General features: G+C 29.4%; 4 protein-coding genes across 4 annotated transcripts; all 4 read left to right on the top strand.

The window, feature by feature from the left end:
• Positions 1–952: 952 nt before the first annotated feature.
• Positions 953–5,465, top strand: LOC138935827 (CTP synthase 1-like). Its single transcript, XM_070300656.1, has 11 exons — positions 953–1,118; positions 2,573–2,743; positions 2,850–2,935; positions 3,078–3,209; positions 3,385–3,549; positions 3,677–3,964; positions 4,067–4,155; positions 4,238–4,536; positions 4,660–4,771; positions 4,925–5,160; positions 5,365–5,465. Exons 1-11 carry the CDS (start codon positions 953–955, stop codon positions 5,463–5,465), a joined length of 1,845 nt encoding a protein of 614 aa, XP_070156757.1.
• A 1,532-nt stretch (positions 5,466–6,997) lies between these two features.
• On the top strand, positions 6,998–11,533 carry LOC138935637 (CTP synthase 1-like). Its single transcript, XM_070300356.1, has 11 exons — positions 6,998–7,163; positions 8,594–8,764; positions 8,871–8,956; positions 9,099–9,266; positions 9,406–9,570; positions 9,698–9,985; positions 10,088–10,176; positions 10,259–10,557; positions 10,681–10,788; positions 10,936–11,151; positions 11,356–11,533. Exons 1-11 carry the CDS (start codon positions 6,998–7,000, stop codon positions 11,454–11,456), a joined length of 1,857 nt encoding a protein of 618 aa, XP_070156457.1. The 3' UTR covers positions 11,457–11,533.
• A 1,455-nt stretch (positions 11,534–12,988) lies between these two features.
• Positions 12,989–17,526, top strand: LOC138935603 (CTP synthase 1-like). The gene is made up of 11 exons (XM_070300287.1): positions 12,989–13,154; positions 14,585–14,755; positions 14,862–14,947; positions 15,090–15,257; positions 15,397–15,561; positions 15,689–15,976; positions 16,079–16,167; positions 16,250–16,548; positions 16,672–16,779; positions 16,929–17,144; positions 17,349–17,526. Exons 1-11 carry the CDS (start codon positions 12,989–12,991, stop codon positions 17,447–17,449), a joined length of 1,857 nt encoding a protein of 618 aa, XP_070156388.1. The 3' UTR covers positions 17,450–17,526.
• Positions 17,527–18,981: 1,455 nt separating this feature from the next.
• LOC138935546 (CTP synthase 1-like) lies at positions 18,982–24,583 on the top strand. Its single transcript, XM_070300203.1, has 11 exons — positions 18,982–19,147; positions 20,600–20,770; positions 20,877–20,962; positions 21,105–21,272; positions 21,412–21,576; positions 21,704–21,991; positions 22,094–22,182; positions 22,265–22,563; positions 23,707–23,814; positions 23,986–24,201; positions 24,406–24,583. Exons 1-11 carry the CDS (start codon positions 18,982–18,984, stop codon positions 24,504–24,506), a joined length of 1,857 nt encoding a protein of 618 aa, XP_070156304.1. The 3' UTR covers positions 24,507–24,583.
• Positions 24,584–25,403: the final 820 nt, after the last annotated feature.

The raw sequence follows: 25,403 nt of genomic DNA, 5'->3' as shown, positions 1-25,403 counted from the left end.
CCGAAATATTATAATTTTATTATAATCTCATGTATATCAAACAATTGTTATATTGTACATAATGTATAATGTAGTAGTGTATACCTAATACGAATTTTATTAGATATTATAAGTTTTATATTTTGTAATAAATTATGTCATGTTTAAACGTAAAAATTTCTTGTATGTTTGTATGTATTGATAAAAATATTAATATGTTTCAGATCAAATGAAATATATATGTATATGTGAATCTAGATTTTAAAGATTTAATTTAATTATATACAAGCCGAAATCATAATCTCTTTCTAAAAACATGATTTGTCTTTTATAAATTATATAATGATTATAAAGATTCTTTGAATTATAGCGACAATTAACTTATCATAGTCTAGTCTAGTCTTGTTGATATAATATTAACGAAAAAAGATAATTAATAAAATTAAAATGTTTGAAATATTGCAAAACTTAAAATTTTAATTTGTATTTCTTCTTATAATTATGTTCGCCTGATATTTTACTCATATTTGAGACCTTAAATTTTTGCGGTTTGAATTTTAATTTCAAATTCATATAAAAAAATTATCTATATTAAAAGACGATACAAATGAAAGAAAGTATATAATACAAAAATTTACAAATATCTAGATATGCAACTAGTTATATGAAATCTGATTTGTCAATTCTGGACATGCACATTCTATTGGTTAGAAATTTCACTCATACACATATCTTTCTTTACTACTGAAAGTCTGTGACAAAGCTATAGCTTTGGTACTTTTACCCTATAAAAATCTTGCAGCGCGCAAGCGCGGGCATAACGCTATACTTTACATATCGTGAACCGTGATGCGATTTATACAGTGCAGTGTTAAGTTCGGTTCAATTCATATCCAAGTTGTACTGACATTTACGAACTTGTAGCGGAGTATCCATATTCATCTCAAATCATCGAGAATCAGTTAGCTAAATCATGAAGTATATTCTGGTGACCGGCGGTGTGATCAGCGGCGTGGGCAAGGGTGTCATCGCCAGCTCGTTCGGCACTATCCTCAAACACTGTAACATTCGCGTGACATCCATCAAGATTGATCCTTATATCAATATCGATGCCGGGACGTTCTCGCCCTACGAGCACGGTGAGCGCGATATTAATTTCTGCACATCATTGTGCCATAATATTTGAAAAAACAGCGGTTTTTTCGTTAGCATGTTCGACATCAATCGGTATAAAATTGAGTTCAATTTCCTGTGCTATTGATACGGGACTTTATTGCGATCGCAGCAGTTGCACGTTATTGCGTAAAGATCGCTTCTTCCGTGATTCTAGCTCCTGATTTCTCGTTTCTTAACATTACAGAAATTTTTTTTTCATTTGAATATAATTTATAAAGGGTTATACACACACACACACACGCACGCACACACACACACACACACACATATATATATATATATATATATATACACATGTGTGTTGCGCGAGGTTTAATTCAAATCGTCTTGCCGATATTTCTATCTCTGTTTTCTGTCTATTTTTTGATTATCGATAGAAAAGAAATAAATTACAAAATTTTTTATCTGAATAAACCATACAGTTGTGTGATAAAATTGAATAAAAATCGCTAAATTAAATTCCACGATAAGTGAGTGCCTTTATGGCGGTAAAATTTTCAGCCATGTGCTTACGCCATTTTGCATGCTGCCGCCACGCTATTTAATAATTAATTAAGATTTATCGAATGAGGTCAGATGAATTTTTATAGCTATATAAAATATATATGTACACAAATAAAATTAATTACGCATATATATATATATATATATATATATATATATATATATATATATATATATATGTATATATTGTATATAGTGCAATAATAGAAGAATATTCATTTTAAGCCCCAAGTTAATTTATTTTTCTATGCAAATATTCTACACTATACGAATCCATCTGAATATGTTTTTAGGCATCTTCCGGTTCTATACATGCATTTCCTACATTCAAAAAAATGTAGATAGAAAATGTAGAGCTGGAGAGAAAAAGCACAATAAAAAAAGTAACATTAAAATTGATGTTAAAATTGATGTATGTCTTATTTTTAAAAATTATATAATTATATTATATATTATTAATAAAATTAAAGTAATATAATAACATTTTTAACATTTTTTATAAAATTATATATGATTAAATTAATTGCATATAGGATCAAATTAGTACTAAATTATTTTTCATATAGTTTCAACTATTATACAGATAAAGTTTAATAATATATCTGAAACAATTAACTGTGATTGAACAATTAAAAATTATTATTGATCAACAAATTATTTTAATTATTAGAGTATAGTAATTGTTATATAAATATGTTTGCATAATTTCATTCATCCTTTAGAAATGGTTTCTAATGTCCAATGAAGCTTGATGCTTATCACCACATTCCATTGTTCAGTCAAGTAAGCGGTAAAAACATTCCTCGAAGGAAAACATCTTATGTTACTGGGTTTTTATAGACACATCCGCTGTCAGTTTTTTAATTTTGCTTATGTTACTTACTGGAAAGTTTCTGTTTACTCTGTACAACAGGAGAAGTTTATGTACTCGATGATGGTGGTGAAGTGGATCTTGATTTGGGCAATTACGAGCGTTTTCTGGATATCACTCTTCATAAGGACAATAATATAACAACGGGAAAAATTTATCAACATGTTATTACAAAAGAGAGACACGGAGATTATCTAGGAAAAACAGTACAAGGTATGTCTCTATTTATATAATATCGCATATTTATATATAAGAAAGAGAAAGAGAGAGAAAAACACAATTTTTGCACAAATTAATAAAGATTGATATTATTTTTTAGTTGTACCTCACATCACTGATGCTATTCAGGAGTGGGTGGAAAGAGTTGCGAATCAGTCTGTAACAGAAGATGGAGCTAAACCAGAGGTATTGCTAATAATATGAATTATTATAATATATAATGTTACATAATTCCATAAGATATGTAAAAATATTAATTTACATAATATTCTTTATATATTTGTGATATATAATTCTAATTACATAATTTATTAATAATGCTTTACAGGTTTGCATAGTGGAATTAGGTGGCACAATAGGCGACATAGAGGGGATGCCGTTTGTAGAAGCATTTAGGCAATTTCAATTTAGAGTGAAGAAAGAAAACTTCTGTGTTGCCCATGTGTCTTTAGTGCCGCAGGTAACTGCGTTACATGCCTACAATCTTTACACACAGGTTACATTCTCGTTTACATATCTCTTCTATATTTTATGTGCATACAATAATAAATGCATAATTAATTTTTGTGAAACTCCCTAAACGTTTTTGTGAAGATAATTTCTGAGTAATTATTGAGATATAAAATACTTTTTAGCCAAAATCAACGGGTGAACCCAAGACGAAACCAACGCAATCTAGTGTGAGGGAGTTACGTGGATTAGGTTTATCACCCGATCTAATAGTTTGTAGATCGGAAACGCCTATTGGCAATTCTGCCAAAGAAAAAATTTCAAATTTCTGTCATGTCGCTCCAGAGCAGGTAATTATCATAAATATTTTTAATGAAGAAATAAACTGTATCGTAATTGATTAATTAAAATTGTTAATGTTTGAAAGTAAGTAATTAATTGATATCAACATTAAGTGACATCAAATATTTTGATCAGGTTATCACTATTCACGACTTAACATCCATATATCGAGTACCACTTCTTATGGAATATCAAGGCGTTATAGAGTTTCTCAATAATCGATTGCAACTGAATATCGGAATACCGCGTCCGCGTTTCTTCATGCGAAAATGGCGAGATTTAGCTGATCGCGTGGATCATTTGCGGAAAGATGTTAACATCGCTCTAGTGGGCAAATATACAAAACTCGAGGATTCCTACGCTTCTGTTACAAAAGCGTTGCAACATGCTGCCATTGAGGCCGGTTATAAATTGAAATTGACGGTACTGTGTCGTAATTATTTGAAATATATATAATTTTATACATATTACATAATCATATTGTACTATTATTTTTTGAATGATTATGCAATAATATTATTGCAGTTTATTGAAGCTGCTAATCTAGAGCAAATTACATTAATGGAAAATCCAGTCTTGTATCATGAGGCTTGGCAACAGCTTTGTAAAAGCAGGTAAATATTTCAATATATTTTTATGGTTCTGTACTTCTCTTATATCCATAATTTTTAATGAAGATACATTTGTTGTGTTTAGTGGCATTATTGTACCAGGTGGCTTCGGTAAAAGAGGATTGGAAGGAAAGATGGAGGCCTGTCGATGGTGTAGAACAAACAACAAACCGTTTCTCGGCATCTGTCTGGGTCTACAAGCGGCAGTCATTGAATTCGCGCGAAACGTATTGAATCTCCAATCGGCGAACTCTACAGAAATTGATCCACATACTAGTAGTCCTGTGGTAATAGACATGCCAGAGCACAATCAGGGAATTATGGGGGGAACTATGAGGCTTGGCAAAAGACAAACGCGTTTCTGTAACAATAATTCTGTCCTAAGTAAGTACCAGAATCCATGTTTCAACTTGAGATCAATTTTCTTTTTTCAATGCCACAATATATGATATATTCTTAATATATATATATATATATATTATTTTATTTTTATATTTTTCTGTACAGAGAAATTGTATGACAATAAAGATGTCATAGAAGAAAGACATAGGCATAGATATGAAATAAATCCGGCTTATGTTCCAGATTTAGAAGCAGCTGGTTTAAAATTTGTAGGTGAGTTATATTGCATTTTTTCACACACAATAAAGTTATAGTTTTGGTAAATATAATAGACAATCTTAATTATACATAATTGAGATAATACAATATATATATATATATATATATATATATATATATATATATATATATATATATATACTCTATATAGTCTAACATTTTGTTTAATAGGTCGTGATGACGATGAAAATATACGAATGGAAATCGCCGAATTGGAAGGACATAGTTATTATGTAGCTACGCAGTTTCATCCTGAGTATCTATCAAGGCCTTTAAAACCCTCACCGCCGTTCCTCGGTTTAATTTTAGCCAGTGTAGACAAACTGAAGTATTATGTAGCACGAGGATGTAAATTTTCACCTCGCCAACAGAGCGATAATGAATCAGGTAATAATGAAATAACTAGAAAAAGATATATAAAAAAATAAAAATTTATATTAAATTAACGTAATTAGTATAATTAATATATATTAATATAATTGCGCGCACACACATATATGCAAAATGTATGTTTAATGTAAAAATTAGACATAATTTCAATTTGCATGCAAATTTCTCCAACTTACTCATTTGTCATGTTGATTGTTACAGACGATGACTACATGTTGGAGAAAGTGTCAAAATTGCAGTTGTCTAGTAATGCAAGTAGAAGTGGTAGTAATATTACAGAACTCAATGATACTTTGCATTGAGTGAAATTTTATTATCGCAAATTTATTTTGTATCATTCCATTTTCCTATAATCTGATCCACATGTCTTTCTCTAGTCTTACATAATTCATGATTAAAAATTGAAACATAATAAATACATGAATATGTGATAAGTATATATTTGTACAATATATATATATATATATATATTAATAATATAAATTTAAATCTTGCTATAACTGAAAACAGAAGTTAGAATCCTAATATAGCTTACAAGCAGCAACAACTATAAATACAAATATATAATTTATGATAACTTTAGGAATGAGTCTGTATCTCATATAAGTTACTATGAAATCTCATGTTTTGGTTAAATATATATATGTAAACAGGTTCTTATAGAAAATAGATTTCATCATTTTAATACATCGTCTTATACCAGAGATTTAAATTTATATAATTTTAATAAGTTAAAATGTTATGAGGGAATAAATAGTGTTTATGATATTATAATACACTATTTCAATTGTAAGTCTGCAGTATTCAAACTACATTTTTTATATCGACAAACTAATTTTTTATACGTACAAAGTATTCAGGATGAGGGATAGAGAGAGTGTCCCGAAATATTATAATTTTATTATAATCTCATGTATATCAAACAATTGTTATATTGTACATAATGTATAATGTAGTAGTGTATACCTAATACGAATTTTATTAGATATTATAAGTTTTATATTTTGTAATAAATTATGTCATGTTTAAACGTAAAAATTTCTTGTATGTTTGTATGTATTGATAAAAATATTAATATGTTTCAGATCAAATGAAATATATATGTATATGTGAATCTAGATTTTAAAGATTTAATTTAATTATATACAAGCCGAAATCATAATCTCTTTCTAAAAACATGATTTGTCTTTTATAAATTATATAATGATTATAAAGATTCTTTGAATTATAGCGACAATTAACTTATCATAGTCTAGTCTAGTCTTGTTGATATAATATTAACGAAAAAAGATAATTAATAAAATTAAAATGTTTGAAATATTGCAAAACTTAAAATTTTAATTTGTATTTCTTCTTATAATTATGTTCGCCTGATATTTTACTCATATTTGAGACCTTAAATTTTTGCGGTTTGAATTTTAATTTCAAATTCATATAAAAAAATTATCTATATTAAAAGACGATACAAATGAAAGAAAGTATATAATACAAAAATTTACAAATATCTAGATATGCAACTAGTTATATGAAATCTGATTTGTCAATTCTGGACATGCACATTCTATTGGTTAGAAATTTCACTCATACACATATCTTTCTTTACTACTGAAAGTCTGTGACAAAGCTATAGCTTTGGTACTTTTACCCTATAAAAATCTTGTAGCGCGCAAGCGCGGGCATAACGCTATACTTTACATATCGTGAACCGTGATGCGATTTATACAGTGCAGTGTTAAGTTCGGTTCAATTCATATCCAAGTTGTACTGACATTTACGAACTTGTAGCGGAGTATCCATATTCATCTCAAATCATCGAGAATCAGTTAGCTAAATCATGAAGTATATTCTGGTGACCGGCGGTGTGATCAGCGGCGTGGGCAAGGGTGTCATCGCCAGCTCGTTCGGCACTATCCTCAAACACTGTAACATTCGCGTGACATCCATCAAGATTGATCCTTATATCAATATCGATGCCGGGACGTTCTCGCCCTACGAGCACGGTGAGCGCGATATTAATTTCTGCACATCATTGTGCCATAATATTTGAAAAAACAGCGGTTTTTTCGTTAGCATGTTCGACATCAATCGGTATAAAATTGAGTTCAATTTCCTGTGCTATTGATACGGGACTTTATTGCGATCGCAGCAGTTGCACGTTATTGCGTAAAGATCGCTTCTTCCGTGATTCTAGCTCCTGATTTCTCGTTTCTTAACATTACAGAAATTTTTTTTTCATTTGAATATAATTTATAAAGGGTTATACACACACACACACACACGCACACACACACACACACACACACACACACATATATATATATATATATATATATACACATGTGTGTTGCGCGAGGTTTAATTCAAATCGTCTTGCCGATATTTCTATCTCTGTTTTCTGTCTATTTTTTGATTATCGATAGAAAAGAAATAAATTACAAAATTTTTTATCTGAATAAACCATACAGTTGTGTGATAAAATTGAATAAAAATCGCTAAATTAAATTCCACGATAAGTGAGTGCCTTTATGGCGGTAAAATTTTCAGCCATGTGCTTACGCCATTTTGCATGCTGCCGCCACGCTATTTAATAATTAATTAAGATTTATCGAATGAGGTCAGATGAATTTTTATAGCTATATAAAATATATATGTACACAAATAAAATTAATTACGCATATATATATATATATATATATGTATATATTGTATATAGTGCAATAATAGAAGAATATTCATTTTAAGCCCCAAGTTAATTTATTTTTCTACGCAAATATTCTACACTATACGAATCCATCTGAATATGTTTTTAGGCATCTTCCGGTTCTATACATGCATTTCCTACATTCAAAAAAATGTAGATAGAAAATGTAGAGCTGGAGAGAAAAAGCACAATAAAAAAAGTAACATTAAAATTGATGTTAAAATTGATGTATGTCTTATTTTTAAAAATTATATAATTATATTATATATTATTAATAAAATTAAAGTAATATAATAACATTTTTAACATTTTTTATAAAATTATATATGATTAAATTAATTGCATATAGGATCAAATTAGTACTAAATTATTTCTCATATAGTTTCAACTATTATACAGATAAAGTTTAATAATATATCTGAAACAATTAACTGTGATTGAACAATTAAAAATTATTATTGATCAACAAATTATTTTAATTATTAGAGTATAGTAATTGTTATATAAATATGTTTGCATAATTTCATTCATCCTTTAGAAATGGTTTCTAATGTCCAATGAAGCTTGATGCTTATCACCACATTCCATTGTTCAGTCAAGTAAGCGGTAAAAACATTCCTCGAAGGGAAACATCTTATGTTGCTGGGTTTTTATAGACACATCCGCTGTCAGTTTTTTAATTTTGCTTATGTTACTTACTGGAAAGTTTCTGTTTACTCTGTACAACAGGAGAAGTTTATGTACTCGATGATGGTGGTGAAGTGGATCTTGATTTGGGCAATTACGAGCGTTTTCTGGATATCACTCTTCATAAGGACAATAATATAACAACGGGAAAAATTTATCAACATGTTATTACAAAAGAGAGACACGGAGATTATCTAGGAAAAACAGTACAAGGTATATCTCTATTTATATAATATCGCATATTTATATATAAGAAAGAGAAAGAGAGAGAAAAACACAATTTTTGCACAAATTAATAAAGATTGATATTATTTTTTAGTTGTACCTCACATCACTGATGCTATTCAGGAGTGGGTGGAAAGAGTTGCGAATCAGTCTGTAACAGAAGATGGAGCTAAACCAGAGGTATTGCTAATAATATGAATTATTATAATATATAATGTTACATAATTCCATAAGATATGTAAAAATATTAATTTACATAATATTCTTTATATATTTGTGATATATAATTCTAATTACATAATTTATTAATAATGCTTTACAGGTTTGCATAGTGGAATTAGGTGGCACAATAGGCGACATAGAGGGGATGCCGTTTGTAGAAGCATTTAGGCAATTTCAATTTAGAGTGAAGAAAGAAAACTTCTGTGTTGCCCATGTGTCTTTAGTGCCGCAGGTAACTGCGTTACATGCCTACAATCTTTACACACAGGTTACATTCTCGTTTACATATCTCTTCTATATTTTATGTGCATACAATAATAAATGCATAATTAATTTTTGTGAAACTCCCTAAACGTTTTTGTGAAGATAATTTCTGAGTAATTATTGAGATATAAAATACTTTTTAGCCAAAATCAACGGGTGAACCCAAGACGAAACCAACGCAATCTAGTGTGAGGGAGTTACGTGGATTAGGTTTATCACCCGATCTAATAGTTTGTAGATCGGAAACGCCTATTGGCAATTCTGCCAAAGAAAAAATTTCAAATTTCTGTCATGTCGCTCCAGAGCAGGTAATTATCATAAATATTTTTAATGAAGAAATAAACTGTATCGTAATTGATTAATTAAAATTGTTAATGTTTGAAAGTAAGTAATTAATTGATATCAACATTAAGTGACATCAAATATTTTGATCAGGTTATCACTATTCACGACTTAACATCCATATATCGAGTACCACTTCTTATGGAATATCAAGGCGTTATAGAGTTTCTCAATGATCGATTGCAACTGAATATCGGAATACCGCGTCCGCGTTTCTTCATGCGAAAATGGCGAGATTTAGCTGATCGCGTGGATCATTTGCGGAAAGATGTTAACATCGCTCTAGTGGGCAAATATACAAAACTCGAGGATTCCTACGCTTCTGTTACAAAAGCGTTGCAACATGCTGCCATTGAGGCCGGTTATAAATTGAAATTGACGGTACTGTGTCGTAATTATTTGAAATATATATAATTTTATACATATTACATAATCATATTGTACTATTATTTTTTGAATGATTATGCAATAATATTATTGCAGTTTATTGAAGCTGCTAATCTAGAGCAAATTACATTAATGGAAAATCCAGTCTTGTATCATGAGGCTTGGCAACAGCTTTGTAAAAGCAGGTAAATATTTCAATATATTTTTATGGTTCTGTACTTCTCTTATATCCATAATTTTTAATGAAGATACATTTGTTGTGTTTAGTGGCATTATTGTACCAGGTGGCTTCGGTAAAAGAGGATTGGAAGGAAAGATGGAGGCCTGTCGATGGTGTAGAACAAACAACAAACCGTTTCTCGGCATCTGTCTGGGTCTACAAGCGGCAGTCATTGAATTCGCGCGAAACGTATTGAATCTCCAATCGGCGAACTCTACAGAAATTGATCCACATACTAGTAGTCCTGTGGTAATAGACATGCCAGAGCACAATCAGGGAATTATGGGGGGAACTATGAGGCTTGGCAAAAGACAAACGCGTTTCTGTAACAATAATTCTGTCCTAAGTAAGTACCAGAATCCATGTTTCAACTTGAGATCAATTTTCTTTTTTCAATGCCACAATATATGATATATTCTTAATATATATATATATATATATTATATTATTTTTATATTTTTCTGTACAGAGAAATTGTATGACAATAAAGATGTCATAGAAGAAAGACATAGGCATAGATATGAAATAAATCCGGATTATGTTCCAGATTTAGAAGCAGCTGGTTTAAAATTTGTAGGTGAGTTATATTGCATTTTTTCACACACAATAAAGTTATAGTTTTGGTAAATATAATAGACAATCTTAATTATACATAATTGCGATAATACAATATATATATATATATATATATATACTCTATATAGTCTAACATTTTGTTTAATAGGTCGTGATGACGATGAAAATATACGAATGGAAATCGCCGAATTGGAAGGACATAGTTATTATGTAGCTACGCAGTTTCATCCTGAGTATCTATCAAGGCCTTTAAAACCCTCACCGCCGTTCCTCGGTTTAATTTTAGCCAGTGTAGACAAACTGAAGTATTATGTAGCACGAGGATGTAAATTTTCACCTCGCCAACAGAGCGATAATGAATCAGGTAATAATGAAATAACTAGAAAAAGATATATAAAAAAATAAAAATTTATATTAAATTAACGTAATTAGTATAATTAATATATATTAATATAATTGCGCGCACACACATATATGCAAAATGTATGTTTAATGTAAAAATTAGACATAATTTCAATTTGCATGCAAATTTCTCCAACTTACTCATTTGTCATGTTGATTGTTACAGACGATGACTACATGTTGGAGAAAGTGTCAAAATTGCAGTTGTCTAGTAATGCAAGTAGAAGTGGTAGTAATATTACAGAACTCAATGATACTTTGCATTGAGTGAAATTTTATTATCGCAAATTTATTTTGTATCATTCCATTTTCCTATAATCTGATCCACATGTCTTTCTCTAGTCTTACATAATTCATGATTAAAAATTGAAACATAATAAATACATGAATATGTGATAAGTATATATTTGTACAATATATATATATATATATATATTAATAATATAAATTTAAATCTTGCTATAACTGAAAACAGAAGTTAGAATCCTAATATAGCTTACAAGCAGCAACAACTATAAATACAAATATATAATTTATGATAACTTTAGGAATGAGTCTGTATCTCATATAAGTTACTATGAAATCTCATGTTTTGGTTAAATATATATATGTAAACAGGTTCTTATAGAAAATAGATTTCATCATTTTAATACATCGTCTTATACCAGAGATTTAAATTTATATAATTTTAATAAGTTAAAATGTTATGAGGGAATAAATAGTGTTTATGATATTATAATACACTATTTCAATTGTAAGTCTGCAGTATTCAAACTACATTTTTTATATCGACAAACTAATTTTTTATACGTACAAAGTATTCAGGATGAGGGATAGAGAGAGTGTCCCGAAATATTATAATTTTATTATAATCTCATGTATATCAAACAATTGTTATATTGTACATAATGTATAATGTAGTAGTGTATACCTAATACGAATTTTATTAGATATTATAAGTTTTATATTTTGTAATAAATTATGTCATGTTTAAACGTAAAAATTTCTTGTATGTTTGTATGTATTGATAAAAATATTAATATGTTTCAGATCAAATGAAATATATATGTATATGTGAATCTAGATTTTAAAGATTTAATTTAATTATATACAAGCCGAAATCATAATCTCTTTCTAAAAACATGATTTGTCTTTTATAAATTATATAATGATTATAAAGATTCTTTGAATTATAGCGACAATTAACTTATCATAGTCTAGTCTAGTCTTGTTGATATAATATTAACGAAAAAAGATAATTAATAAAATTAAAATGTTTGAAATATTGCAAAACTTAAAATTTTAATTTGTATTTCTTCTTATAATTATGTTCGCCTGATATTTTACTCATATTTGAGACCTTAAATTTTTGCGGTTTGAATTTTAATTTCAAATTCATATAAAAAAATTATCTATATTAAAAGACGATACAAATGAAAGAAAGTATATAATACAAAAATTTACAAATATCTAGATATGCAACTAGTTATATGAAATCTGATTTGTCAATTCTGGACATGCACATTCTATTGGTTAGAAATTTCACTCATACACATATCTTTCTTTACTACTGAAAGTCTGTGACAAAGCTATAGCTTTGGTACTTTTACCCTATAAAAATCTTGTAGCGCGCAAGCGCGGGCATAACGCTATACTTTACATATCGTGAACCGTGATGCGATTTATACAGTGCAGTGTTAAGTTCGGTTCAATTCATATCCAAGTTGTACTGACATTTACGAACTTGTAGCGGAGTATCCATATTCATCTCAAATCATCGAGAATCAGTTAGCTAAATCATGAAGTATATTCTGGTGACCGGCGGTGTGATCAGCGGCGTGGGCAAGGGTGTCATCGCCAGCTCGTTCGGCACTATCCTCAAACACTGTAACATTCGCGTGACATCCATCAAGATTGATCCTTATATCAATATCGATGCCGGGACGTTCTCGCCCTACGAGCACGGTGAGCGCGATATTAATTTCTGCACATCATTGTGCCATAATATTTGAAAAAACAGCGGTTTTTTCGTTAGCATGTTCGACATCAATCGGTATAAAATTGAGTTCAATTTCCTGTGCTATTGATACGGGACTTTATTGCGATCGCAGCAGTTGCACGTTATTGCGTAAAGATCGCTTCTTCCGTGATTCTAGCTCCTGATTTCTCGTTTCTTAACATTACAGAAATTTTTTTTTCATTTGAATATAATTTATAAAGGGTTATACACACACACACACACACGCACACACACACACACACACACACACACATATATATATATATATATATATATACACATGTGTGTTGCGCGAGGTTTAATTCAAATCGTCTTGCCGATATTTCTATCTCTGTTTTCTGTCTATTTTTTGATTATCGATAGAAAAGAAATAAATTACAAAATTTTTTATCTGAATAAACCATACAGTTGTGTGATAAAATTGAATAAAAATCGCTAAATTAAATTCCACGATAAGTGAGTGCCTTTATGGCGGTAAAATTTTCAGCCATGTGCTTACGCCATTTTGCATGCTGCCGCCACGCTATTTAATAATTAATTAAGATTTATCGAATGAGGTCAGATGAATTTTTATAGCTATATAAAATATATATGTACACAAATAAAATTAATTACGCATATATATATATATATATATATATGTATATATTGTATATAGTGCAATAATAGAAGAATATTCATTTTAAGCCCCAAGTTAATTTATTTTTCTACGCAAATATTCTACACTATACGAATCCATCTGAATATGTTTTTAGGCATCTTCCGGTTCTATACATGCATTTCCTACATTCAAAAAAATGTAGATAGAAAATGTAGAGCTGGAGAGAAAAAGCACAATAAAAAAAGTAACATTAAAATTGATGTTAAAATTGATGTATGTCTTATTTTTAAAAATTATATAATTATATTATATATTATTAATAAAATTAAAGTAATATAATAACATTTTTAACATTTTTTATAAAATTATATATGATTAAATTAATTGCATATAGGATCAAATTAGTACTAAATTATTTCTCATATAGTTTCAACTATTATACAGATAAAGTTTAATAATATATCTGAAACAATTAACTGTGATTGAACAATTAAAAATTATTATTGATCAACAAATTATTTTAATTATTAGAGTATAGTAATTGTTATATAAATATGTTTGCATAATTTCATTCATCCTTTAGAAATGGTTTCTAATGTCCAATGAAGCTTGATGCTTATCACCACATTCCATTGTTCAGTCAAGTAAGCGGTAAAAACATTCCTCGAAGGGAAACATCTTATGTTACTGGGTTTTTATAGACACATCCGCTGTCAGTTTTTTAATTTTGCTTATGTTACTTACTGGAAAGTTTCTGTTTACTCTGTACAACAGGAGAAGTTTATGTACTCGATGATGGTGGTGAAGTGGATCTTGATTTGGGCAATTACGAGCGTTTTCTGGATATCACTCTTCATAAGGACAATAATATAACAACGGGAAAAATTTATCAACATGTTATTACAAAAGAGAGACACGGAGATTATCTAGGAAAAACAGTACAAGGTATATCTCTATTTATATAATATCGCATATTTATATATAAGAAAGAGAAAGAGAGAGAAAAACACAATTTTTGCACAAATTAATAAAGATTGATATTATTTTTTAGTTGTACCTCACATCACTGATGCTATTCAGGAGTGGGTGGAAAGAGTTGCGAATCAGTCTGTAACAGAAGATGGAGCTAAACCAGAGGTATTGCTAATAATATGAATTATTATAATATATAATGTTACATAATTCCATAAGATATGTAAAAATATTAATTTACATAATATTCTTTATATATTTGTGATATATAATTCTAATTACATAATTTATTAATAATGCTTTACAGGTTTGCATAGTGGAATTAGGTGGCACAATAGGCGACATAGAGGGGATGCCGTTTGTAGAAGCATTTAGGCAATTTCAATTTAGAGTGAAGAAAGAAAACTTCTGTGTTGCCCATGTGTCTTTAGTGCCGCAGGTAACTGCGTTACATGCCTACAATCTTTACACACAGGTTACATTCTCGTTTACATATCTCTTCTATATTTTATGTGCATACAATAATAAATGCATAATTAATTTTTGTGAAACTCCCTAAACGTTTTTGTGAAGATAATTTCTGAGTAATTATTGAGATATAAAATACTTTTTAGCCAAAATCAACGGGTGAACCCAAGACGAAACCAACGCAATCTAGTGTGAGGGAGTTACGTGGATTAGGTTTATCACCCGATCTAATAGTTTGTAGATCGGAAACGCCTATTGGCAATTCTGCCAAAGAAAAAATTTCAAATTTCTGTCATGTCGCTCCAGAGCAGGTAATTATCATAAATATTTTTAATGAAGAAATAAACTGTATCGTAATTGATTAATTAAAATTGTTAATGTTTGAAAGTAAGTAATTAATTGATATCAACATTAAGTGACATCAAATATTTTGATCAGGTTATCACTATTCACGACTTAACATCCATATATCGAGTACCACTTCTTATGGAATATCAAGGCGTTATAGAGTTTCTCAATGATCGATTGCAACTGAATATCGGAATACCGCGTCCGCGTTTCTTCATGCGAAAATGGCGAGATTTAGCTGATCGCGTGGATCATTTGCGGAAAGATGTTAACATCGCTCTAGTGGGCAAATATACAAAACTCGAGGATTCCTACGCTTCTGTTACAAAAGCGTTGCAACATGCTGCCATTGAGGCCGGTTATAAATTGAAATTGACGGTACTGTGTCGTAATTATTTGAAATATATATAATTTTATACATATTACATAATCATATTGTACTATTATTTTTTGAATGATTATGCAATAATATTATTGCAGTTTATTGAAGCTGCTAATCTAGAGCAAATTACATTAATGGAAAATCCAGTCTTGTATCATGAGGCTTGGCAACAGCTTTGTAAAAGCAGGTAAATATTTCAATATATTTTTATGGTTCTGTACTTCTCTTATATCCATAATTTTTAATGAAGATACATTTGTTGTGTTTAGTGGCATTATTGTACCAGGTGGCTTCGGTAAAAGAGGATTGGAAGGAAAGATGGAGGCCTGTCGATGGTGTAGAACAAACAACAAACCGTTTCTCGGCATCTGTCTGGGTCTACAAGCGGCAGTCATTGAATTCGCGCGAAACGTATTGAATCTCCAATCGGCGAACTCTACAGAAATTGATCCACATACTAGTAGTCCTGTGGTAATAGACATGCCAGAGCACAATCAGGGAATTATGGGGGGAACTATGAGGCTTGGCAAAAGACAAACGCGTTTCTGTAACAATAATTCTGTCCTAAGTAAGTACCAGAATCCATGTTTCAACTTGAGATCAATTTTCTTTTTTCAATGCCACAATATATGATATATTCTTAATATATATATATATATATATTATATTATTTTTATATTTTTCTGTACAGAGAAATTGTATGACAATAAAGATGTCATAGAAGAAAGACATAGGCATAGATATGAAATAAATCCGGATTATGTTCCAGATTTAGAAGCAGCTGGTTTAAAATTTGTAGGTGAGTTATATTGCATTTTTTCACACACAATAAAGTTATAGTTTTGGTAAATATAATAGACAATCTTAATTATACATAATTGCGATAATACAATATATATATATATATATATATATATACTCTATATAGTCTAACATTTTGTTTAATAGGTCGTGATGACGATGAAAATATACGAATGGAAATCGCCGAATTGGAAGGACATAGTTATTATGTAGCTACGCAGTTTCATCCTGAGTATCTATCAAGGCCTTTAAAACCCTCACCGCCGTTCCTCGGTTTAATTTTAGCCAGTGTAGACAAACTGAAGTATTATGTAGCACGAGGATGTAAATTTTCACCTCGCCAACAGAGCGATAATGAATCAGGTAATAATGAAATAACTAGAAAAAGATATATAAAAAAATAAAAATTTATATTAAATTAACGTAATTAGTATAATTAATATATATTAATATAATTGCGCGCACACACATATATGCAAAATGTATGTTTAATGTAAAAATTAGACATAATTTCAATTTGCATGCAAATTTCTCCAACTTACTCATTTGTCATGTTGATTGTTACAGACGATGACTACATGTTGGAGAAAGTGTCAAAATTGCAGTTGTCTAGTAATGCAAGTAGAAGTGGTAGTAATATTACAGAACTCAATGATACTTTGCATTGAGTGAAATTTTATTATCGCAAATTTATTTTGTATCATTCCATTTTCCTATAATCTGATCCACATGTCTTTCTCTAGTCTTACATAATTCATGATTAAAAATTGAAACATAATAAATACATGAATATGTGATAAGTATATATTTGTACAATATATATATATATATATATATTAATAATATAAATTTAAATCTTGCTATAACTGAAAACAGAAGTTAGAATCCTAATATAGCTTACAAGCAGCAACAACTATAAATACAAATATATAATTTATGATAACTTTAGGAATGAGTCTGTATCTCATATAAGTTACTATGAAATCTCATGTTTTGGTTAAATATATATATGTAAACAGGTTCTTATAGAAAATAGATTTCATCATTTTAATACATCGTCTTATACCAGAGATTTAAATTTATATAATTTTAATAAGTTAAAATGTTATGAGGGAATAAATAGTGTTTATGATATTATAATACACTATTTCAATTGTAAGTCTGCAGTATTCAAACTACATTTTTTATATCGACAAACTAATTTTTTATACGTACAAAGTATTCAGGATGAGGGATAGAGAGAGTGTCCCGAAATATTATAATTTTATTATAATCTCATGTATATCAAACAATTGTTATATTGTACATAATGTATAATGTAGTAGTGTATACCTAATACGAATTTTATTAGATATTATAAGTTTTATATTTTGTAATAAATTATGTCATGTTTAAACGTAAAAATTTCTTGTATGTTTGTATGTATTGATAAAAATATTAATATGTTTCAGATCAAATGAAATATATATGTATATGTGAATCTAGATTTTAAAGATTTAATTTAATTATATACAAGCCGAAATCATAATCTCTTTCTAAAAACATGATTTGTCTTTTATAAATTATATAATGATTATAAAGATTCTTTGAATTATAGCGACAATTAACTTATCATAGTCTAGTCTAGTCTTGTTGATATAATATTAACGAAAAAAGATAATTAATAAAATTAAAATGTTTGAAATATTGCAAAACTTAAAATTTTAATTTGTATTTCTTCTTATAATTATGTTCGCCTGATATTTTACTCATATTTGAGACCTTAAATTTTTGCGGTTTGAATTTTAATTTCAAATTCATATAAAAAAATTATCTATATTAAAAGACGATACAAATGAAAGAAAGTATATAATACAAAAATTTACAAATATCTAGATATGCAACTAGTTATATGAAATCTGATTTGTCAATTCTGGACATGCACATTCTATTGGTTAGAAATTTCACTCATACACATATCTTTCTTTACTACTGAAAGTCTGTGACAAAGCTATAGCTTTGGTACTTTTACCCTATAAAAATCTTGCAGCGCGCAAGCGCGGGCATAACGCTATACTTTACATATCGTGAACCGTGATGCGATTTATACAGTGCAGTGTTAAGTTCGGTTCAATTCATATCCAAGTTGTACTGACATTTACGAACTTGTAGCGGAGTATCCATATTCATCTCAAATCATCGAGAATCAGTTAGCTAAATCATGAAGTATATTCTGGTGACCGGCGGTGTGATCAGCGGCGTGGGCAAGGGTGTCATCGCCAGCTCGTTCGGCACTATCCTCAAACACTGTAACATTCGCGTGACATCCATCAAGATTGATCCTTATATCAATATCGATGCCGGGACGTTCTCGCCCTACGAGCACGGTGAGCGCGATATTAATTTCTGCACATCATTGTGCCATAATATTTGAAAAAACAGCGGTTTTTTCGTTAGCATGTTCGACATCAATCGGTATAAAATTGAGTTCAATTTCCTGTGCTATTGATACGGGACTTTATTGCGATCGCAGCAGTTGCACGTTATTGCGTAAAGATCGCTTCTTCCGTGATTCTAGCTCCTGATTTCTCGTTTCTTAACATTACAGAAATTTTTTTTTCATTTGAATATAATTTATAAAGGGTTATACACACACACACACACGCACACACACACACACACACACACACACACATATATATATATATATATATATATACACATGTGTGTTGCGCGAGGTTTAATTCAAATCGTCTTGCCGATATTTCTATCTCTGTTTTCTGTCTATTTTTTGATTATCGATAGAAAAGAAATAAATTACAAAATTTTTTATCTGAATAAACCATACAGTTGTGTGATAAAATTGAATAAAAATCGCTAAATTAAATTCCACGATAAGTGAGTGCCTTTATGGCGGTAAAATTTTCAGCCATGTGCTTACGCCATTTTGCATGCTGCCGCCACGCTATTTAATAATTAATTAAGATTTATCGAATGAGGTCAGATGAATTTTTATAGCTATATAAAATATATATGTACACAAATAAAATTAATTACGCATATATATATATATATATATATATATATATATATATATATATATATGTATATATTGTATATAGTGCAATAATAGAAGAATATTCATTTTAAGCCCCAAGTTAATTTATTTTTCTACGCAAATATTCTACACTATACGAATTCATCTGAATATGTTTTTAGGCATCTTCCGGTTCTATACATGCATTTCCTACATTCAAAAAAATGTAGATAGAAAATGTAGAGCTGGAGAGAAAAAGCACAATAAAAAAAGTAACATTAAAATTGATGTTAAAATTGATGTATGTCTTATTTTTAAAAATTATATAATTATATTATATATTATTAATAAAATTAAAGTAATATAATAACATTTTTAACATTTTTTATAAAATTATATATGATTAAATTAATTGCATATAGGATCAAATTAGTACTAAATTATTTCTCATATAGTTTCAACTATTATACAGATAAAGTTTAATAATATATCTGAAACAATTAACTGTGATTGAACAATTAAAAATTATTATTGATCAACAAATTATTTTAATTATTAGAGTATAGTAATTGTTATATAAATATGTTTGCATAATTTCATTCATCCTTTAGAAATGGTTTCTAATGTCCAATGAAGCTTGATGCTTATCACCACATTCCATTGTTCAGTCAAGTAAGCGGTAAAAACATTCCTCGAAGGGAAACATCTTATGTTACTGGGTTTTTATAGACACATCCGCTGTCAGTTTTTTAATTTTGCTTATGTTACTTACTGGAAAGTTTCTGTTTACTCTGTACAACAGGAGAAGTTTATGTACTCGATGATGGTGGTGAAGTGGATCTTGATTTGGGCAATTACGAGCGTTTTCTGGATATCACTCTTCATAAGGACAATAATATAACAACGGGAAAAATTTATCAACATGTTATTACAAAAGAGAGACACGGAGATTATCTAGGAAAAACAGTACAAGGTATATCTCTATTTATATAATATCGCATATTTATATATAAGAAAGAGAAAGAGAGAGAAAAACACAATTTTTGCACAAATTAATAAAGATTGATATTATTTTTTAGTTGTACCTCACATCACTGATGCTATTCAGGAGTGGGTGGAAAGAGTTGCGAATCAGTCTGTAACAGAAGATGGAGCTAAACCAGAGGTATTGCTAATAATATGAATTATTATAATATATAATGTTACATAATTCCATAAGATATGTAAAAATATTAATTTACATAATATTCTTTATATATTTGTGATATATAATTCTAATTACATAATTTATTAATAATGCTTTACAGGTTTGCATAGTGGAATTAGGTGGCACAATAGGCGACATAGAGGGGATGCCGTTTGTAGAAGCATTTAGGCAATTTCAATTTAGAGTGAAGAAAGAAAACTTCTGTGTTGCCCATGTGTCTTTAGTGCCGCAGGTAACTGCGTTACATGCCTACAATCTTTACACACAGGTTACATTCTCGTTTACATATCTCTTCTATATTTTATGTGCATACAATAATAAATGCATAATTAATTTTTGTGAAACTCCCTAAACGTTTTTGTGAAGATAATTTCTGAGTAATTATTGAGATATAAAATACTTTTTAGCCAAAATCAACGGGTGAACCCAAGACGAAACCAACGCAATCTAGTGTGAGGGAGTTACGTGGATTAGGTTTATCACCCGATCTAATAGTTTGTAGATCGGAAACGCCTATTGGCAATTCTGCCAAAGAAAAAATTTCAAATTTCTGTCATGTCGCTCCAGAGCAGGTAATTATCATAAATATTTTTAATGAAGAAATAAACTGTATCGTAATTGATTAATTAAAATTGTTAATGTTTGAAAGTAAGTAATTAATTGATATCAACATTAAGTGACATCAAATATTTTGATCAGGTTATCACTATTCACGACTTAACATCCATATATCGAGTACCACTTCTTATGGAATATCAAGGCGTTATAGAGTTTCTCAATGATCGATTGCAACTGAATATCGGAATACCGCGTCCGCGTTTCTTCATGCGAAAATGGCGAGATTTAGCTGATCGCGTGGATCATTTGCGGAAAGATGTTAACATCGCTCTAGTGGGCAAATATACAAAACTCGAGGATTCCTACGCTTCTGTTACAAAAGCGTTGCAACATGCTGCCATTGAGGCCGGTTATAAATTGAAATTGACGGTACTGTGTCGTAATTATTTGAAATATATATAATTTTATACATATTACATAATCATATTGTACTATTATTTTTTGAATGATTATGCAATAATATTATTGCAGTTTATTGAAGCTGCTAATCTAGAGCAAATTACATTAATGGAAAATCCAGTCTTGTATCATGAGGCTTGGCAACAGCTTTGTAAAAGCAGGTAAATATTTCAATATATTTTTATGGTTCTGTACTTCTCTTATATCCATAATTTTTAATGAAGATACATTTGTTGTGTTTAGTGGCATTATTGTACCAGGTGGCTTCGGTAAAAGAGGATTGGAAGGAAAGATGGAGGCCTGTCGATGGTGTAGAACAAACAACAAACCGTTTCTCGGCATCTGTCTGGGTCTACAAGCGGCAGTCATTGAATTCGCGCGAAACGTATTGAATCTCCAATCGGCGAACTCTATAGAAATTGATCCACATACTAGTAGTCCTGTGGTAATAGACATGCCAGAGCACAATCAGGGAATTATGGGGGGAACTATGAGGCTTGGCAAAAGACAAACGCGTTTCTGTAACAATAATTCTGTCCTAAGTAAGTACCAGAATCCATGTTTCAACTTGAGATCAATTTTCTTTTTTCAATGCCACAATATATGATATATTCTTAATATATATATATATATATATATATACCCAGTCAGCCAGGTCTGTTCTAACAGATATTGCCAAGTGCTTGCTACAAATTATTGTCAGCAAAAAGGCTACAAATTTGGTACAAGAGTTGTTATTACCGATTAAGCTGGCAGATTGCCGGCAAGAATCAAGCAAAGCTTGCTAACATAACTACACAGCAAATTGGTGGCAGAAACCGAGCAAAGCTTGCTGACATGACTGGCATCAAATTGTCGGCAAAAACTGAGCAGGATCTAGAGTGCGCAATCTGATGGCAAATTGGCAGCAAAAACCGAACAAAATCTGCAGCTTATTACAAAGTATTATAAAATAGTTCAGTCGCTTATCGCTATGCGGCGCGTTATTCATTATCTATACCCGTATTCAAATTCTTGTCATGAGTGTATATAAAGCCTACAAAATGCTAATAATATTATAATATATATATTTCTATCAGTTCAATTTTTGACACAATTCTTATACAGGAAATTCAGATATTGAATTGATTTTTTGCAAATCGGACAGAAATTGTTCGATTTTCACTTATTCAAACAATTTCTGTCCAAAAAGATCTTTAATTTTATAAATTAAGTTATTTGAATTTACTTATATGTTTTAACATATTAATATATGATTTTATATAATGTCTAATTATCTAATGGTCATTTTATGACAAAAACTTATCATCATTTTGTTACTTAGGGTTAAGGTTTTAAATCTATTTAAATATATACTTTTATATGAATGGCCAAAAGCTGCAGAATTTGTTCGGTTTTTGCTGACAATCTGCTATCAGATTGTCTTGCGCAGATCTTGGTCGATTTTTGCCATCAATTTGGCGTCAAATCATGTCAAGCTTTGCTCGGTTTTTGCCGTCAATTTGCTGTCAGGTTATGTCAACAAGCTTTGTCACCAAAACACAAGCTTAATGCGGACACAGATGGCACTGGATTTGTTACCAAGTTTTGAGCGAATTTGATGCCAATTTGGCAACAATTTGTTATCAAATTGCTTACTGGGTATATATATATATATTATTTTATTTTTATATTTTTCTGTACAGAGAAATTGTATGACAATAAAGATGTCATAGAAGAAAGACATAGGCATAGATATGAAATAAATCCGGATTATGTTCCAGATTTAGAAGCAGCTGGTTTAAAATTTGTAGGTGAGTTATATTGCATTTTTTCACACACAATAAAGTTATAGTTTTGGTAAATATAATAGACAATCTTAATTATACATAATTGCGATAATACAATATATATATATATATATATATATATATATATATATATATATATATATACTCTATATAGTCTAACATTTTGTTTAATAGGTCGTGATGACGATGAAAATATACGAATGGAAATCGCCGAATTGGAAGGACATAGTTATTATGTAGCTACGCAGTTTCATCCTGAGTATCTATCAAGGCCTTTAAAACCCTCACCGCCGTTCCTCGGTTTAATTTTAGCCAGTGTAGACAAACTGAAGTATTATGTAGCACGAGGATGTAAATTTTCACCTCGCCAACAGAGCGATAATGAATCAGGTAATAATGAAATAACTAGAAAAAGATATATAAAAAAATAAAAATTTATATTAAATTAACGTAATTAGTATAATTAATATATATTAATATAATTGCGCGCACACACATATATGCAAAATGTATGTTTAATGTAAAAATTAGACATAATTTCAATTTGCATGCAAATTTCTCCAACTTACTCATTTGTCATGTTGATTGTTACAGACGATGACTACATGTTGGAGAAAGTGTCAAAATTGCAGTTGTCTAGTAATGCAAGTAGAAGTGGTAGTAATATTACAGAACTCAATGATACTTTGCATTGAGTGAAATTTTATTATCGCAAATTTATTTTGTATCATTCCATTTTCCTATAATCTGATCCACATGTCTTTCTCTAGTCTTACATAATTCATGATTAAAAATTGAAACATAATAAATACATGAATATGTGATAAGTATATATTTGTACAATATATATATATATATATATATTAATAATATAAATTTAAATCTTGCTATAACTGAAAACAGAAGTTAGAATCCTAATATAGCTTACAAGCAGCAACAACTATAAATACAAATATATAATTTATGATAACTTTAGGAATGAGTCTGTATCTCATATAAGTTACTATGAAATCTCATGTTTTGGTTAAATATATATATGTAAACAGGTTCTTATAGAAAATAGATTTCATCATTTTAATACATCGTCTTATACCAGAGATTTAAATTTATATAATTTTAATAAGTTAAAATGTTATGAGGGAATAAATAGTGTTTATGATATTATAATACACTATTTCAATTGTAAGTCTGCAGTATTCAAACTACATTTTTTATATCGACAAACTAATTTTTTATACGTACAAAGTATTCAGGATGAGGGATAGAGAGAGTGTCCCGAAATATTATAATTTTATTATAATCTCATGTATATCAAACAATTGTTATATTGTACATAATGTATAATGTAGTAGTGTATACCTAATACGAATTTTATTAGATATTATAAGTTTTATATTTTGTAATAAATTATGTCATGTTTAAACGTAAAAATTTCTTGTATGTTTGTATGTATTGATAAAAATATTAATATGTTTCAGATCAAATGAAATATATATGTATATGTGAATCTAGATTTTAAAGATTTAATTTAATTATATACAAGCCGAAATCATAATCTCTTTCTAAAAACATGATTTGTCTTTTATAAATTA

The sequence above is a fragment of the Polyergus mexicanus genome, unplaced genomic scaffold (assembly GCF_030449975.1).
Source record: "Polyergus mexicanus isolate NDT 795.1 unplaced genomic scaffold, iyPolMexi1.0 SCAF_8, whole genome shotgun sequence".
Taxonomy (NCBI): Eukaryota; Metazoa; Arthropoda; class Insecta; order Hymenoptera; family Formicidae; genus Polyergus; species Polyergus mexicanus.
The sequence above is the reverse complement of the archived record's forward strand: the minus strand, read 5'-3'. Positions and strand labels throughout refer to the sequence as shown.